This window comes from Apium graveolens, chromosome 6 (assembly GCF_009905375.1).
Source record: "Apium graveolens cultivar Ventura chromosome 6, ASM990537v1, whole genome shotgun sequence".
In the NCBI taxonomy this organism is placed as follows: domain Eukaryota; kingdom Viridiplantae; phylum Streptophyta; class Magnoliopsida; order Apiales; family Apiaceae; genus Apium; species Apium graveolens.
In genome coordinates this window covers 18,644,318-18,661,499 of record NC_133652.1, presented here as the reverse complement: position 1 = coordinate 18,661,499, position 17,182 = coordinate 18,644,318, and the positions used below count along the sequence as shown (strand labels likewise).

Sequence of the window (17,182 nt, the reverse complement as noted above, 5' to 3'; positions counted from 1 at the left end):
AGGAAATTGTTGTCAGGTACGTGAACACTAAGGAGCAACGCGCAGATGTGCTGACAAAGGGAATGAGTACTATTAAGTTTGAAAAAATGCGTGCTTTGCTGGGCGTCAGGAGCTTACAGAAACATGTTTTAAATTAAGGGGGAATATGTTAGTTTAATTTAAAACATGGTTTACTTATATCATGCAGGTGTCATCCTAGTTTGTAGGAATAAAAGACTATCTCGTACTGGTAGTTTCAGTTGTTTAGGAAGATATGTGTAGCTGCAAGTTTTTAGGAGATGAAGTAGTTATCTTAGCATGTTTTCAGTTTCCTTATATTATGCTTTTGCTTATTGTAATCAATATCTCTTGTTTTAATAACAAAAGACATTGCTCTATCTCTCTGTCATTCATATACAAACTGGTATATAAACCCAGTATGTGTGCGTGAGTTGTGTAATCTGTTTAGATATTAACAGTATTTCCTGGTTTCACTCGATAACGAAAACTAATTAAAGCACATTTTTTTCATCATTCGAGAGCTAGCTCTGCACAAAGTTGGGAGAGAGATGGAGAGGACATGCTCTTATTTATTCAAAATAAAGAATTTATATACGCAGCAGCCTGCAACCTGCAGCTTCAGTTTAATTTCATGCCACTGCAACTTGAATCTCTCCCTCGTTGATGGGCATGAAATCCACTCGCCTCTGCAGTAACCGAACTTGCATTAGTCACGCAAATTAAATATTCCCACATGCTTAGTTGTTTTAATTAATTTTTATCCAAAATAAAAATATTAATATAACAAGCCAGTACCGATCATGACAAAACATGACTTCGCCTAAAAATTATAGGCATCAGTCCATATACCAGTTAATGCTCTAATTTAATTTAACCTAAAGTAAAACAAACAGGCACTACAAAGACTGCAATTTCACACCTGACAAGTGCTAACATATCTAGAAGTGACCAAACATGCAATTGTATTTTCGTTACAGTATATTCTGCTAGCTTCATGATTTCTTATGATGTCTCAAACAGAATGGTTTAATGCAACAAGTTTGATTCTACCAGACTTATCCGGATGCTTTGCAAGTCTACAAGATAAGGATTAGGGTTTTATGTAAATCTTGTTTTGACTGGATAAATATCTTTTAAACTTATTTCAAATAAATACTATCTTATAAACCTAGTTTGAATTATTCAAAACCTATCTTTTACTTGGTTTATCTATTTCAAACAAACTAACAAATTAGCTTTCAAGATTAATTCAAATATTTTCAAACAAACTTGTTTTTAAATCTTATCTATCTTATCCTTTGTTTGAAAATAAATCTGTTAGACCTTTGCTTATAAATACAACTCACCTGTCCAGATTTTAGCTAATGCTTTCACGTCAATTCTTTATATCTGAAAACACCTCTTGTTCTTTATACCCGAGATATACATCCAGTGAACATGATTTAGTTTGAGTTGTAATCAATTTGTTTATACTTGTAGTCGTGTATTCATATCGACTTTGTGCCGGGTTGTGGCAAGTTTGGTTCCAAAGTTTAGCTTGGGAAAGGGTTCTTTCAAGTGCTATATTTGTAATCAAGGAAAAGACTGTAAGTTCTTTTATTAAAGTTGATATAATACATTCTCTATGCTAGTTGGCATAGGGACTTGGATGTAAGCCATAGACTAGGTGTAGGGGCTGAACCAAGTGAAAACTCTTGGTGTTCTGCATTAATTAATTTCTTTATTATTGCATTTTTATTTCAGTGATTTATTTTCTGCAGAGTAATTGAGACTGTCTCATTGCCTGTCTCATTCGTAAAGGGTCTGTCCCATTTACATAAGAGACTGTCTCATTTGTCATATCAGTTAGATAATTGTGTATATCGTTTGGGCCTTTATATTTCATTTGGTATCAGAGTGGGTGCATTTAATTCTCTTTTTAGTGTTTATTTTGCTAGCGATCCATGGCTCAACCAGATAGGTATTCAAACAATTATCCACCACTGCTCCAAGGTGCTGAAAATTACAATGATTGGAAATTCCGGATGAAGATCTTTCTCCAGCGTGATGCATTCGAGTGGGATGCTGAAGAAAATGGCTTTACAATTCCTATGAAAGATGGGAAGCCTAAATCTCTCAAAGATCTCTCTCCTGAAGAAGTGAATGCAATGAACTCCAATGATAAAGCTATGAACTCACTTCTTAATGGCATGGTAGCTACCGAATTATGAAAAGTATCAACATGTACTACTGCCAAACAGATATGGGATACGATCAAAGTCAGTCACGAAGGCACTTCTAAGGTACGTGAAGTAAAATTAAGTATGCTAATGAGTGACTATGAAGGTTTCGGGTTGTAAAGAGATGAAAGCGTGCGAGATGCTCAAGGAAGATTCCTCACATTGATGAACTCTATCTCACTTCTAAAAAGGATCATTCCTCAATCTGAGATCAATAGGAAAATCCTCAGAGCAATGCCAAAGAAGTTTGCTCCAAAGGTTACAATTCTGTAGGATTGGACACTTCTTTCAACCATGGACACTTTAACACTCTTCAGTGAATTGGAAAAGTTCGAAAATCAGCTACGAAGATATGATGAAGAAGATGAAGCTCCTCGTAAAAAGACTCATGCACTCAATGCCGAAGCTGATGAGTCTCCTGATGATTCTAATGAAGAGATCGCTCTTCTGACCAAGAAGTTTCAAAAATTTCTTGCCAAACGGAATGCCTCCAAACGACCTATGAAGTCACAGTTTCCAAAGAAGGACTTCAAATCTAATCTGAGCAAGGAGAATAAAACAAATCAAAGCAAGGACACTTGTTTTGAGTGTAGAAAGAAATGACATTTCAAAAACGATTGCTACAAGCTGAAGAACAAAAAGAAGGAATTAATTACTTGGAGTGATGATGAATCTGACGTGGAGATCGCTTCAGATGATGAAGTGGCTGAACTTTGCTTTGCAGGACTCGAGGACAGCTCCAATGACAATGATGAGGTTTGCTAGAAGGTCCATGTTCCGCGAAATAAATGGATCATCGACAATGGTTGTTCATGTCACATGACGGGTGATAAATCAAAGTTTCTATCTCTAGTTGCCAAGGAAGGTGGTTTAGTTACTCTTGGAGATTCTAACACAGTTCGAATTATTGGAAAAGGCACAATTGGTAATGACAGGTTTGCTATTTCTAATGTTCGTTTAGTTGATGGTTTGAAATACAATCTTATTAGTGTATGTCAACTTACTGATGTTGGTCATAAAGTTAAGTTTGATAAAGATGTATGCTATATTGGTACCAAGACTAACGAGTTTGCTTTAGTTGCCAAAAGAAAAGGAAATATTTTTATGCTAGATTTTGATGAACATCAGGAGGAAATTTGTCTTGCTACTGTTCAAGATCAGCAAAATCTTTGGCATCGACGTCTAGGTCATGTTCACATGGATATTCTTAGAAAGATTTCTTCTCATGGTCTGGTTCGAGGTCTGCCCAAGCTGAAATATAAGAAGATTGAACCATGCTCAGCCTGTCAGCTAGGAAAGCATGTAAAAACATCTTTTGTTGCTAAGAATCGTGTTTCGACAACTGATCCTTTGCAGCTTCTTCACCTAGATCTTTTTGGTCCAGAAAGGTATGTAAGTCTTGGTGGTAAAAATTATGCATTCGTTATAGTTGATGACTACTCTCGTTTTACTTGGGTACTATTCTTACTTACTAAGGATGAATCTTTTGTTGAGTTTAAGGATCTTATTACTAACCTTGAGACTAAGTATTCATACAAGCTCAAGACGATCCGTAGTGACCATGGAGGTGAATTTGAGAAGGATTTCATAACCTTCTTCAAATCAAGAAGAATTACTCATGAATTTTCAGCTCCTCGTACTGCTCAACAGAACGGAGTGGTTGAACGCAATAACAGGACTTTACAGAAAACTGCGAGAACTCTACTGCATGAGAGTAAGCTTCCAAGAAAATTTTGTGCTGAAGCGGTACACACTTCCTGTTATGTCTTAAATAGAGTACTTATTCGTCCTATTTTTCTTAAAACTCCTTATGAATTGCTTAAGAAAAGGACTCCAAATATTAGTTATTTTCAAGTATTTGGTTCCAAGTGTTTTATTTTAGATACTCAAAATAATCGAGACAAATTCGATGCAAAATCTACGGAATGAATTTTCTTGGGATATTCTACGATAAGCAAAACTTATCGTGTATATAATTCTGTCAAGAACAAAGTAGAAGAATTAATCAATATTGCTTTCAATGAATCCTCAAGGAATATATCTCAAATTGATGAAGACACTGCAGATCTACCGTCTCATTCCCAATTGAGACAGTCTCATTCTGAAAAGAGTCAGTCTCATTCTGACAATTCAAACAGTCAAGACTCTCCAGGTCCTTCGCAGTCTTCTGATAATTCTTCAGGATCTACTCAAGCTTCAGATGAATTTTCTGGTTCTCCAAAGACTCCTGATAGTGTTTCAAATGTGATATCTGTTGCTCCTTTGGATAACTCTTCTCAAGCTGAAATGAGACCGTCTCATTCAAGTGAGATAACTCCTATTCAGTTCCAGGAAGACAATTATAACGAAGAAGAAATGAGCAATATTCGTCTTCCAAAGTCTTCCAGAACAGTAAAGAATCATCCACCATATAATCTACTTACAGATTTGGATCAAGGAATCTCTACGCGAAGCAGACTTCATAATCTATGTGCATTTTGTGCTTTTGTTGCTGAGTTCGAACCAAAGAATGCTCAAGAAGCAGTTACAGATGAACACTGATCTGTGGCAATGCAGGAAGAATTGAACCAGTTCGAGCGTTGTGACATTTGAGAACTCGTCCCACCTCCTCAGGATGCCAAGATCATTGGTACTCGTTGGGTTTTCAAGAATAAGAAAGATGAAGATGGAAATATCATTCGAAATAAAGCTCGTTTAGTTGCTCAGGGATACAACCAGCAGGAAGAATCGATTAAGACGAGACATACGCTCCAGTAGCTCGATTAGAAGCTATTCGAATTTTAATGGCTTTTGCAGCTCACAAGAAATTCAAGCTTTATCAGATGGACGTCAAGAGCGCTTTTCTAAATGACTTTCTCAAGGAAGAAGTCTACGTGAAGCAGCCTCCAGGTTTTATTCATGAAAAGTACCCTAACTATGTTTACAAGCTCAAGAAATCTGTCTATGAATTGAGACAGTCCCCTCGTTGTTGGTACGAGCGTCTCAGTCAGTTTCTTGTGAACAATGGTTTCATTCTTGGTACACTCGATCCAACTCTCTTTATATTTCCATAAACGTGATAACTTTCTTTTAGTACAAGTTTATGTAGATGATATAGTATTTGGATCCTCTAACGAATCTTTATGTAAGTAGTTTTCTGATTGCATGCATAAGAATTTGATATGAGTTTGATGGGTGAATTGCAATACTTCCTAGGTCTGCAAATTAATCAGTCTAATGCAGAAATATTTATTCACCAAGGCAAGTACATAAAGGATTTACTCAAAAGATTTGCACTTGATCATGTCACACCTAAATCGACTCCGATGAGTACTTTAGTTAAGCTTACAAAGGATGAACAAGGTACACATGTAGATGTCACTAAATTTCGAGGTATGATTGGTTCATTGTTATATTTAACTGCTTCAAGACCTGACATTATGTATAGTGTATGCTTGTGTACTCATTTTCAGTCTCAACTTAAGGAATCTCATTTGAATACTGTTAAACGTATCTTTAAATATCTAAAGGGTACGAGTAACTTGGGATTATTTGATCCTAGTTCCTCTTCCTTTGACTTAATCGGTTTTTCAGATGCTGACTATGCAGGGTCACAGGTTGATAGAAAAAGCACAAATGGTGCTTGTGAATTTTTAGGAGATTGTTTAGTTGTATGGCATAGGAAAAAGCAAACTTCAGTAGCTCTTTCTACAGCTGAAGGAGAGTACATTGCAGCTGGCAGTTGTTGTGCTCAAATTTTGTGGATGCAACAAATATTGCAGGATTTTGGTATTTCTTATACAAATATTCCTATTTATTGTGATAATACCTCTGCAATTAATATCTCTAAAAATCCTGTCATGCATTCTCGTACTAAGCATATTGATGTTCGTCACCATTTTCTACAAGATAATGTTTCTAAAGGGAATATTGAGCTTATTTATATTTCTACTGAGAAACAACGTGCAGATATCTTCACTAAGCCTTTAGCTGAAGATAGATTTTGTATAATACGTCGTGAATTAGGTATGTGTTCATTGTAATTTATTATGTGATTTTATGTAATTTTATATAATTAATTATGAATTATGCTATAATGTTTATATGTTGTGTATCTTTTATTTTGTTTGTGATTAATAGAGAATTAAGTTTCCGTGTTAATTCATAACTATTACATGCATTCATGTTCGTGACTGTGTGTTTAATAGCATTTTTTTAATATATATTTTATTTGTACGCGTGTGTATCCGCGTAGAAGGTGAATAGATTTAGGAAATCGTTTGATTAGACTCTTCATCTCCTTGTACTTCATGCATGTATTTTCTTTTCAGTACATCACTTCTTCTTTTCTTCTTTCGTTTCTTATTCCATCTCTAACTCTTCAGTTCCCACTCCTATTTAAACTCGCTTTCTTAACCTCTTCGTTTTCTTCACTTTACCCTCATATTTTCTCCACAGATCGTCTTTTCTCTCTCTCTTAACCCTCAACTTCTCTTTTCCATGGCTCGTCGTTCGAGATCCACCGCTAACCAAACCCCAACCGCCAGTCCATCTGGCTCCAAGCGTTGTCGTGTTACTACCGTTATTTTCGAAGCGTTAAACGAAGCATCTCCTGACTCGTTTGAACGACATGCAAAAGAAAACGGCTCCAAAATATTAACCAAGCCTATTCTTAAAGAGCGGATTTATGATATTGAGTTGTTAACCCGAGTTGGAGTGTATGATTTGTTCAAGTTCCAAGGTTATGAATCGCTGTTGTCACCGGAAGAGGTTATCTATCCAGAGCTTGTCCGTGAGTTTTATGCAAATTTTCAATTGCTTCAGGAAGGCCTTGTGTTTTCCAATGTTCGAGGGACTCCTGTCGTTTTAAAGGCTGATGCTCTTGCCATAATCGGAGGTTTGTCGGACCAAGGGGTGTGTCCATTCACAACGCACCAGGCATTTGTTGATGTTCCCGGGCTTCAGTACGAGGAACAACTCAAAGCAATTGTTGGCGAGAAGTTTGTTGATGTATCCATCAAACCATCGATATCAGATTTAACTCCACTCTCACTTTTGGTTTTTAAATTGTTTCACACAAATCTGTTGCCTCGTAAAAGTGGTCGAGATCGAATCACTTTTCAAGATTCGATTTTAATTTCTATGTTTGTCAAAAAGGTTCCTTGTGATGTGTCTTCCCTGATTATCAAAAATATGCATCATTGCTCGACTCACGAGTCGGTGCACTTGCCGTACCCTTCCTTGTTGTCTAAAGTGTTTAGATATTTCTGTGTGTCTGTTGCTTATGTTAAGTCTGAGAAAATTAGCACGTTGTTTGATTTGTCTGTTTTAACAGCAAATAATTTGTTTGTTTCCGAGTCCAATGAGTTGCATTTTGATGAAACTCTTAGGCCAGTTGGTGGACTTCCAAAATCCCCAAACTATGCCTCATACCCCTCTGATCGACCTACAAATTCTCTGCTAAATTTACTGTTAGTCAAATTGAATGAAAACTCAGTTTCTTTGGCTAATTTTAATCAACACTTTACTTCTGTTGAGACTCTTGGATCACTGAATTCACAAGTCATTATTATGAATGTTTCTTTTGAGTTATTTAGAAAGTTTGTCTGTTCGTCGTTGGATTCAATCAATGCAAAGCTTTCTGTGTTGCATGCTTCTGATGTCAAGTTGGCCAAAATAATGGACTTTGAGTTTGGGACTCTGCAAGAAGGTCTGGTTTCCTCGGCAAAGGCCTGGGAAAAAGAGTTTGTTAAGTTATTTTTTAAGCTGGGTTCCGAGATTAAGTTTGTGTCGCAGCAGCTGTCCGCTATACAGGACAAGAGCAAAATGTACTGGCATAAGAAACGTGACTGGATTGGCGATTGCACGTTGGAAGAGATTACAGCTCCTCTGCCACTTCCTGCCATCCCTCCACCTTCGGTCTTCGGTATGACGCGGGAAGAATACAAAGCGAAGATCTTTGACTGGATTCGTGAACGGGACGATAAAGCACCAGCTCAAGATGCTTTTGACAAGCTCTTCTCGGAATATGGCTCTGCTCCTGTCTTTCCAACAGCCAAGGATAAAGCTTTGGGCTCGGGCAAAGACAAAGGGAAGGCTCCAGTTAATGTGGACGACTCCTTTTACGGTGATGAAGGGGGAGAATTTGATTTGTTTGTTTCTGTTAAGTTTTTAGGACTATGGTTTTTATGGGTTTTTTATGTGGTTTTGTGTTATGGATGGTTTTTAAGTTGTTTCTGTGATCAGACTAAGTTTTTGTTTGATGAATGGTTTTTAAAGACAACTGGACACCCTGATTGAATGGGTGGGTTGTTCTTTGGATTTTTAAGTTTTATATATAATTGAGATTGTCTCATTTGTATGTCTCATTCTCATTATATGCATACTATCTCATTTATCCTTAACATATCTTACTGTCGCATTCACATTATTGCATTCATATCATACTTGTTATATATATTCTGTTATTGCTAATTTCTACCTCCAGGAGCTTTAAGTGTTTTTTGATAGGGGGAGCAATTTGTCATCATCATAAAAGGGGGAGATTGTTAGCTTCATGATTTCTGATGATGTCTCAAACAGAATGATTTAATGCAACAAGTTTGATTCAACAAGACTTATCCGGATGTTTTGCAAGTCTACAAGATAATGATTAGGGTTTTATGTAAATCTTGTTTTGACTGGATAAATATATTTTAAGCTTATCTCAAACAAACCCTATCTTATAAATCTAGTTTGAATTATTCAAAACCTATCTTTTACTTGGTTTATCTATTTCAAACAAACTAACAGATTAACTTTCAAGATTAATTCAAATATTTTCAAATAAACTTGTTTTCAAATCTTATCTATCTTATCCTTTGTTTGAAAATATATATGTTAGAACTTTACTTATAAATACAACTCACATGTTCAGATTTTAACTAATGCTTTCACGTCAATTCTTTATATCTGAAAACACTTCTTGTTCTTTATACCCGAGATATACATCCAATGAACAAGATATAGTTTGAGTTGTAATCAATTTGTTTACACTTGTACTCGTGTTTTCATATCGACTTTGTGCCGGGTTGTGGCAAGTTTGGTTCCAAAGTATAGCAAGGTAGCTAGAGGGCTAAGGAATAGCGGTTAGCTAGGTAGGAAGTTTAGCTTGGGAAAGGGTTCTTTCAAGTGCTATATTTGTAATCAAGGAAAAGACCGTAAGTTCTTTTATTAAAGTTGATATAATACATTCTCTATGTTAGTTGGCATAGGGACTTGGATGTAGGCCATAGACTAGGTGTAGGGGCCGAACCAAGTGAAAACTCTTGATGTTCTGCATTGATTATTTTCTTTATTATTGCATTTTTATTTCAGTGATTTATTTACTGCAGAATAATTGAGACTATCTCATTGTCTGTCTCATTCGTAAAGGGTCTGTCCCATTTACATAAGAGACTGTCTCATTTGTCATATCAGTTAGATAATTGTTTATATCATTTGGGCCTTTAAATTTCATATTTCTCTTCCTTCATTTTAATGATGGCTTAATTTTTTAGGACACGATTTAAGTAGTTATGACTGTGTAACTAATTATTTCTTTCATCTTAATTATAATCTATAAAAGAAATATTTTTTTAACTAGCTACCCGATTAAATCCTTTAAAATGTGTATAAAATGAAAACATATTTGATAGGACAGCACTAAAACTAACAGTAGCAGTAATTAATTTGTTAAAATAGGATTCCATTCGATTCAAAACACTTCTATTATTTTTCAAAGAAATTTAAAGAATCGAATACATAGAGTCTAGCTAGTACAAGAAAGTCATAATCAAAATGTGAAAGCTCAATACTAAAACCATAACAAAAGAATTAAGTCAAATGCAATGGTTAAGCTTTTATAATCGAATGAATATAGGTCTACAAACACAAACATATATATAAGCATGCAGTCAAAAGGTTATAAACATAGCAGAAAAATCATTCTATTGCAAAAATAAATAAATAAAAATAACGAACTTAACCAAAAAAAAAAGAAAGTAAAGCTAGTTTTGTACCTGGCGCGCGATGAAACCACCGGTACTAATCGTTCCTTGACCCCCTTCCCTCCGATGCACTTGCGGCTGAGCCGCCGCCGACGACGAACCATGCTCGTGAGCTTTGTCATCGTTTGAATTAATGCTCAAGTAAAGTTGCATGATCTTCTCAGCAGCCTCAGCTTCATTTTTACTTTCTCTCATCAACTTCTCCACATCCGCCTTAGGTAATCTCATTTTAATCTTCGTTTTCGATCCACTTTCATCCTGACCTTCCTCAATACAAATATTGCTCTTTGGTTGCAATAAAGTAAGGTCCGATATCGAACGCCTAGCTAGCATCAAGCTATCGAGCCTGTCTTTAGCACTCATGATAATCCCTGACCTAACCTTTCTTGGTGCATTTTCTTGAGGAAATTTTGGCAACTCCACCAGAAAATAAAGCCTTTTAGGTTTAAGTTGCTGATGAAGTCCTAATGGTTTTGCTCGGATTCCGAAATGCTTAACCGATTCCGATTCTAACAAAACAAAACCCGGGTAATCTTTGGTCACTTCACCGGCTTGAATCGGGGTTTTTAACTTGAGTGTTTCGCCGTTGATCTTCATTATCTTTGTTGTTTTCTTCCCTCCTAAGGTGTTACCCATCGCAACTTATTCGGTTGTACAATAGTTGCTTAATTTCTGTCTTGGTGTTTTTATCGGAAATGCTGAATATATGACAAGAAATTTTTGTCGGGAAGTAATTGATTAGTCAGGGCAAAGGTACGGAGCTGCAGACGTGTCAATACTGATATACACGATACGTGAATACGGTACAAAACGATATAAATAATTAAATAATTAGTATTTGATTTCGAAAATTTGGTACACGAATACCAAAATACACGAACACGAAAAAACGCGAATATAATTATTGTTAGACTTGAGTATCCAATATAGGTACACGACACAGAACGAAAGTACACGGAATAAATAAATAGTTAAAATTTTAAAAATATATAATATACATGTATATACTAAATACCAAATGTGAATTTTACCTATTCTAAATAACATATATATAATTGTAAATACTAAAATATATTTTATTGTTTATTAACTACGTGAGTGAGCACTTAACCACTTAATTATATATTACATTTTTTAACAATTAATATTCTTCATATATAATCTGTGTACTTTAATGTACTAAAACGAGTAAAAACAAATATATGAATTCCGAATTATGTAGTCCTTATCACAAATAAGGGGACACGAAAATACGAAAATATACTAAACGTTTGTACACAATATACAATATGGAGGTGGTTAATTATATGTCAGGTAGAGATAACACAAGGTGATAATCATAGGTCAAATAAGGAATGCAAATGGTTGAATATGTATAGTATCCATATAGACTATAGAGAGGTGTTTGACATATATAGGAGAATTTGGTAATTTGTACCGCGATACGGGATCCTCGTAAATAAATTTTTTACATTTTTTATTATTTATTTTTTTTTAAAAAATTATAGGTGTCCCGAAAAAATTAAAATAGAAAATGATGTTTCTCAAAATTTACTGAATACCTCCCTAATTAAAAGTTTTCGAATTCGTCCCGATCCGCCCCACAGGTGTACCAGTAATTTGTTACACTTCAGGCCTGAGATTGAATTTTATTTTTTTCCCCTTATTTTGTTTCTAATTTCCTATAAAAAGATGTTGAATGCATTTTTAGTTTTCCTTTACATGCAGAGGGACAATTTGATAGAGGCATGCCGGCCTCCTTATAATGAGCTATGACGTGGGGGCTTGATATATGTGTTATGTGTAGATATAAAAATCAAATTGGTTGGTGTATGTCGTCGTCTCACCACAACTTGCATTAATTTCACTTCCATTCCGCACCTTCACGTTTTATTAATTATATAAATTCTATCATTAGTTCATTACTGTCTTAATCTTCATATTTGAAAAGCCATTATCATGATTTGTCATGTCGTCGACCAAAAGTATGCTGCATTCAACGTAGAAATTGATCGATGACGAGAGTTTTTTAGTGACCTAACTGCTCGTTTGGGAGAACGGAAATGATTAGCCACTTAATCATTTTTATACTAATTACTGTTTGATAATTTGTCGCGGCACTCGCGGTGTCAATTCAAGAAATTTTGCAAATACCATTCAAGTTATTATATACTATATATATAATATAAGTAATGTTAGATATCAAGATATTTTTTTCAAAAATTTTATCAAATAATATGAGCATACATTTTGATTCGTTTACGCAAATGAATACATGTAGGATCCAATATTATTTTTAGGAAAATTGTCAACTATTAATATGACATATTAAATTTGGGAAAATTTTTGTAATAAAAATTTAGAATTTCTTAACATTTTCCATATAATATGGGTAAACTATTATATAATTTCGTTTGCTCCAAACTAAATACAGCATTATTAGATGTTTAAGTTGTCATTCACGTTTGGTCCAAGAATATAGAACGTTTTTTACTGCATGTGTCAATATAACAATTGAATAGTTTAGATGTTTAAGCTTGACCATCTTACATAACATGGGGACTCCTCACATTTTTAATGAGATTTTGGTAAAGAATTATTACTACATGCCATGCACAGTCTTTATCAGTTTGGAAGAGCTAGTGATTTTCTTTAAGTAATTATCTAGCTTGTCACGGGTTTATATTATTAGGTAGCTTTTGTTTTTATACCATCATTTTAATTTTAATAAAGACGTTTGCCTACTTAATAATTTGTTGAAAAACAGTAGAAAATTATTTAAACAGGTAATTCACGAAACTTGGAAAGAAAAGTCTTTGTAATTTCATCTGTACTTAAATATTAAGTTTTCTGGTCTACATTTAGATAGGGAATAATGGAAAAGGGTTATACTATATTTTATGTAATTTTTTTTTAAAAGATAATAGTTTGATTTAATAATAAAATTGTACTTAAATTTAATCTTTAAAAAATTGATTACTTATGGAAAACTGTAGATGTTTTGCTCACGGTCACTAGTCCAGTCAAGAGAATAGCAGTTTATGACTTTTCATTTAATGTGATTAGCTAATAATACGATGAAAACTTAGTTTTTGAGAATAGTTTCGATATTTTAACATTTCTTTGGAGTGTGCTAAAATATATGAAGAAAAGTCTTTGTATATTTTATGTATTGATTTTTTACGAGCAGTTCTCGTATGATAAGTTTTCTGATCTGCTTTTTCTGATAGGGAATAAGGGAAAAGGAGTAAAAAGTTTATGTAATCCTTGTTGAATATAACATGATTTAATAAAAAAAAATGTACTTAAAATTCACTTTAGCGTACTAACCCAGAAAGGGGCATTATAAGAATAAACTGTGGTGCCAGCTGCTAAGCTGCAGCTTCTGAACTGGTTACTCTGTTTTCTTCCAGAGGTATTTTCTCGTCAGGAATCACAACCAATTTTCTTTTCTCTTTTAATTTGTATTGTTTTTGCAAGAGAAAAATTCTAAAATCGACATCCAATATGTGTCTGATATTTTTTTGACTATATAGGCTTCTACACATTGAGTATCTATTCTAATAAATCTAACAAATCTAGAGGGTGAGCGATAATTGAATCCAGAATTTAGGACGATAATTAATAATACATTAAACATTTGAGTTATTTGATCGTACTCGTTACGTGTTTGAATTAAACTTACAAGAAAGCAAATTATCTAATCAATTTTTTTTTTTCGCATTTCATGGAAGAGAATAAATGAATACATCCAACGCTAGCCTGCGTATGCTATTAAATTACTTGATTTATACATTAGTTGGTAAAATCATAAATATTCACCAGTAACTAAAAGTAAAATCAAATAATGCTTTCTCCCTGCAGACTTGCTCAGAGTTGTTTCAACTTGTGAAGATGATCTAACAATGTCATAGCCTTCCGCTTGGCCCTGTCTGTGCCAGATTTTACAAGCTCCATCAGGGGTATGACTGCGCCAAGCCTACTTATACAAGACAGGTTTTCGGTATCTCTCTTGCACAATGTAAGTAAAATGGCAGCTGAATTCTCTTTGTTCTGTGGCACACCTGTTCTTAAATGATCTATCAGGACAGAAATTGTGATTGTTTTTGTAATAGAAACCTTGGCCTCTTGGTGGCTTGCAAGAACAGAAAGTATAGTCAGCGCTTCATCTACCATGCAGCTAGTTGTATCCTTGAGCATATTTGACAATACTGTAATAATTCCAGCTCTAACAGCCCGGCTTTTGTTTCTGTGATATAAACACAAGTTAAATAAGGCTGTTGCAGCATCTTTCTTGCCTCTCGTGCTTCCACTTTGTAGCAAATCCACCAAAGCTGGTATTGCATCAGATGCACCTATTATTATTTTATTCTCATCAGCAAGTGACAAGCTAAAAAGGGTAGCTGCAGCATTTTCTTTGGTTTCGATGCTTCCAGATCTGAGGACTTGAATAATAAGAGGAATAGCGCCTGCCAACATGACGCGCCCCTTGTTACTCTGACAGAGTGAAAGATTGAGTATAGAAGTAACTGCATTTTCTTGCGTTATGCTGTCTTCTGACATCAATAATTGGACAAGAATTGGTATTGCTCCTGCCTCTCCTATTAAAATCCTATTACCAGTGCTTCGCTTGGACAATGTTCGAATTCCAGTCACTGCTTCCCTGCATTCCTCAATTGAATGGCTTGACAGCTTGCGGACCAGCCCCTCGATGGCCGCAATTTTTTCACTAACATCCGAAAATGTTCCATCACTTCTTTTCATCCTCCCAGTTGCTAGTGCTGTTGGTTGATCAACATTGTGCTTTACACACCACTGAGTAATAAGACTTCTCAGTACATAATTTGGGGTAAGAGTCACATGTTGAAGTTTTTGTTGAGTTTTTGGACATGTTTTATTGCCACAATCTATCCATCTCTGTATGCAATATCTCTCATATGTCTGGACAATCGAGAGGAACATGGAATTAAAAATAAATTAGACAGAAGATACTTTCTTTTGCGAAGAACAAGTTGTATATAGGTCAAGTTAGATGATTATACATTTGGAATGCAATGGTACCTGTCCTGTGGCAACGATGACAGGATCTCTCATCATTTCAAGAGAAATAGGGCAGAGAAAATCATCTGGAGGAATGAGCTTCTTTTCCTCTGAGCTCTTTTTAGCAGAGTTTTCTATTTTGGCATCATCGGAGTTACTAAGTAAACGGTCACCTAAAAATGCAGAAGTATGTGTCCTGCTTTCTAAACAATGAGTCATCTGACCTTTGTCAGAGCCTTTAAAAGTAGTTCCAATTACAGCACTTTCCAAATTTTTAGTAACTTCCCCATCCACATTACAAATATCCTCCACATGCAAGCCTCCAATTGTCCTGTTTATCATATCAACATCACCAACCGCTGGCTGGGATAAGGCACGCGATAATGAAGTTACAGGACCACCATATCTCTCAGTGGCTCTTCTCAGTTGTTCCCTTACCAAATTGACCTGAGTGATAAGGCATTATGTAGAAATGCTTAAAGAGATAAGGTAATCTAAGATAATCCTCAAGAGTTACCTGTTCTTGTACTTCTTCTGAAACGTCCAATTGATCATATGATAAGTTTCTCAGAGCTGTCTCCAATTTCCATGTCAGGCACTGAAATTGAAAGGCGATTTTCTTTGCAGAACCTTCCTTCAATCAGAAATAAAATGATACTATTTATAACACTCGGAGGATTTCATGACCATTAAAGAGATCTTATTAAGATAAAAATTGGAGGGATTTGACAAGCATGTTATCGAACTTAGTTATTGCAGTTGGATACTAGAATAAGTAAAAAGTTCCATAAGTTTGAACTCTAATATGAAAAAGGGTCTACTTACCCTACTAGTGATAAATGATAACGATGCAACGTGATCCATGTGCCTCTTGCTATCATCTATCTCCTATAATTCAAGTCACTTCTGAGAAATGTCAAATTTAGCTGTATTGTGTGTATTCGACATTTTAACTCCAGAAATGCATAATGCTCCTAACATGATGTTACAGCTAGAGTAACACAACAGTTTTTATAATATATACTTAGAAAAAAATATTGTTATCATACTAAAAAGAAAGAAATGCAGGTAAAATTTAAAATTTCTGCCATCAATCATCTATTCACATTACCAAAAAATGCAATGATGCATTTGTAATCATTAGCCTTGTACTTATGTACAATATACATCATCTCTTACATACAAAAGAAAAACTTACTGGGGAGATATTGGGATCAAAACTACCAGCAGATGCAAGCAGTGCCTTTGCAGCTTCAAGAACTACGGTGAAATCAGACAAACAAGAAGAACAAGTTGAAGATGAAGCCAAATTATCTTGCAGCCTAGATTCTCCCTTGAAATGTAAGAATTCTTCGAATAAATTTGAGAGCAGAACAATCCTCCGGGAGAGGTCCATACAATCTTTCTTAAAAGGACCATCGTAGCCTGCGGCGGAGATTATTGTGACATCTTTAACAAGACAGAGGAGTGATTCAATGTGAGTGGTGTGGCCGGAGGAATTTGTGTTGGCCATGACAGTAGATTGTTTGTGTTTCAAGGTAGCATAATTTAGGAATTAATATATAGGATTGGTTTTGAATGAAATAAAGACCATAAATTTGGGAGGATCAAGTGGACAGCTTTCTGGTCCAGACCAGTGCTGACAAGAGAATTACAGTACAAGACTTTGAGGTGTCACAGACATACATTACTTCTATATTGGCTTATTAGGTGTGGTGTTTTCTTTGCCAAAAAAAAAACAAAATGCCATTCTTTTCTACTACTACATTTTTTAAGGTGGATACTTCACAGTACACACAAATTCGTGAAATTTGGAACCAATCTGCCCAATTGCTAAAATAAACTAGTACCTTTCCCGTGCTAAGTATGGGAAACAAATTTATTCCTTTTTATTATTAAAATTATAAAATTTTAAGT

General features: G+C 35.0%; 2 protein-coding genes across 3 annotated transcripts; both read right to left on the bottom strand.

Annotated features, from left to right (window-relative positions):
* Nucleotides 1-300: 300 nt before the first annotated feature.
* On the bottom strand, nt 301-10,974 carry LOC141667583 (uncharacterized protein At1g66480-like). The gene is made up of 2 exons (XM_074474130.1): nt 10,238-10,974; nt 301-686 (listed from the first exon to the last, which is right to left on the bottom strand). The coding sequence occupies exons 1-2, from the start codon at nt 10,859-10,861 to the stop codon at nt 630-632; spliced, it is 681 nt and encodes a 226-aa protein (XP_074330231.1). The 5' UTR covers nt 10,862-10,974; the 3' UTR covers nt 301-629.
* Nucleotides 10,975-13,921: 2,947 nt separating this feature from the next.
* LOC141668886 (U-box domain-containing protein 11-like) lies at nt 13,922-16,980 on the bottom strand. 2 transcript variants are annotated; one of them, XM_074475932.1, is made up of 5 exons: nt 16,464-16,980; nt 16,091-16,153; nt 15,783-15,899; nt 15,287-15,712; nt 13,922-15,166 (listed from the first exon to the last, which is right to left on the bottom strand). In XM_074475932.1, the coding sequence occupies exons 1-5, from the start codon at nt 16,776-16,778 to the stop codon at nt 14,096-14,098; spliced, it is 1,992 nt and encodes a 663-aa protein (XP_074332033.1). In that variant the 5' UTR covers nt 16,779-16,980; the 3' UTR covers nt 13,922-14,095. The 2 variants fall into 2 exon arrangements, with proteins under 2 accessions (XP_074332033.1, XP_074332034.1); XM_074475933.1 differs by lacking the exon at nt 16,091-16,153.
* Between the last annotated feature and the right edge of the window lie 202 nt (nt 16,981-17,182).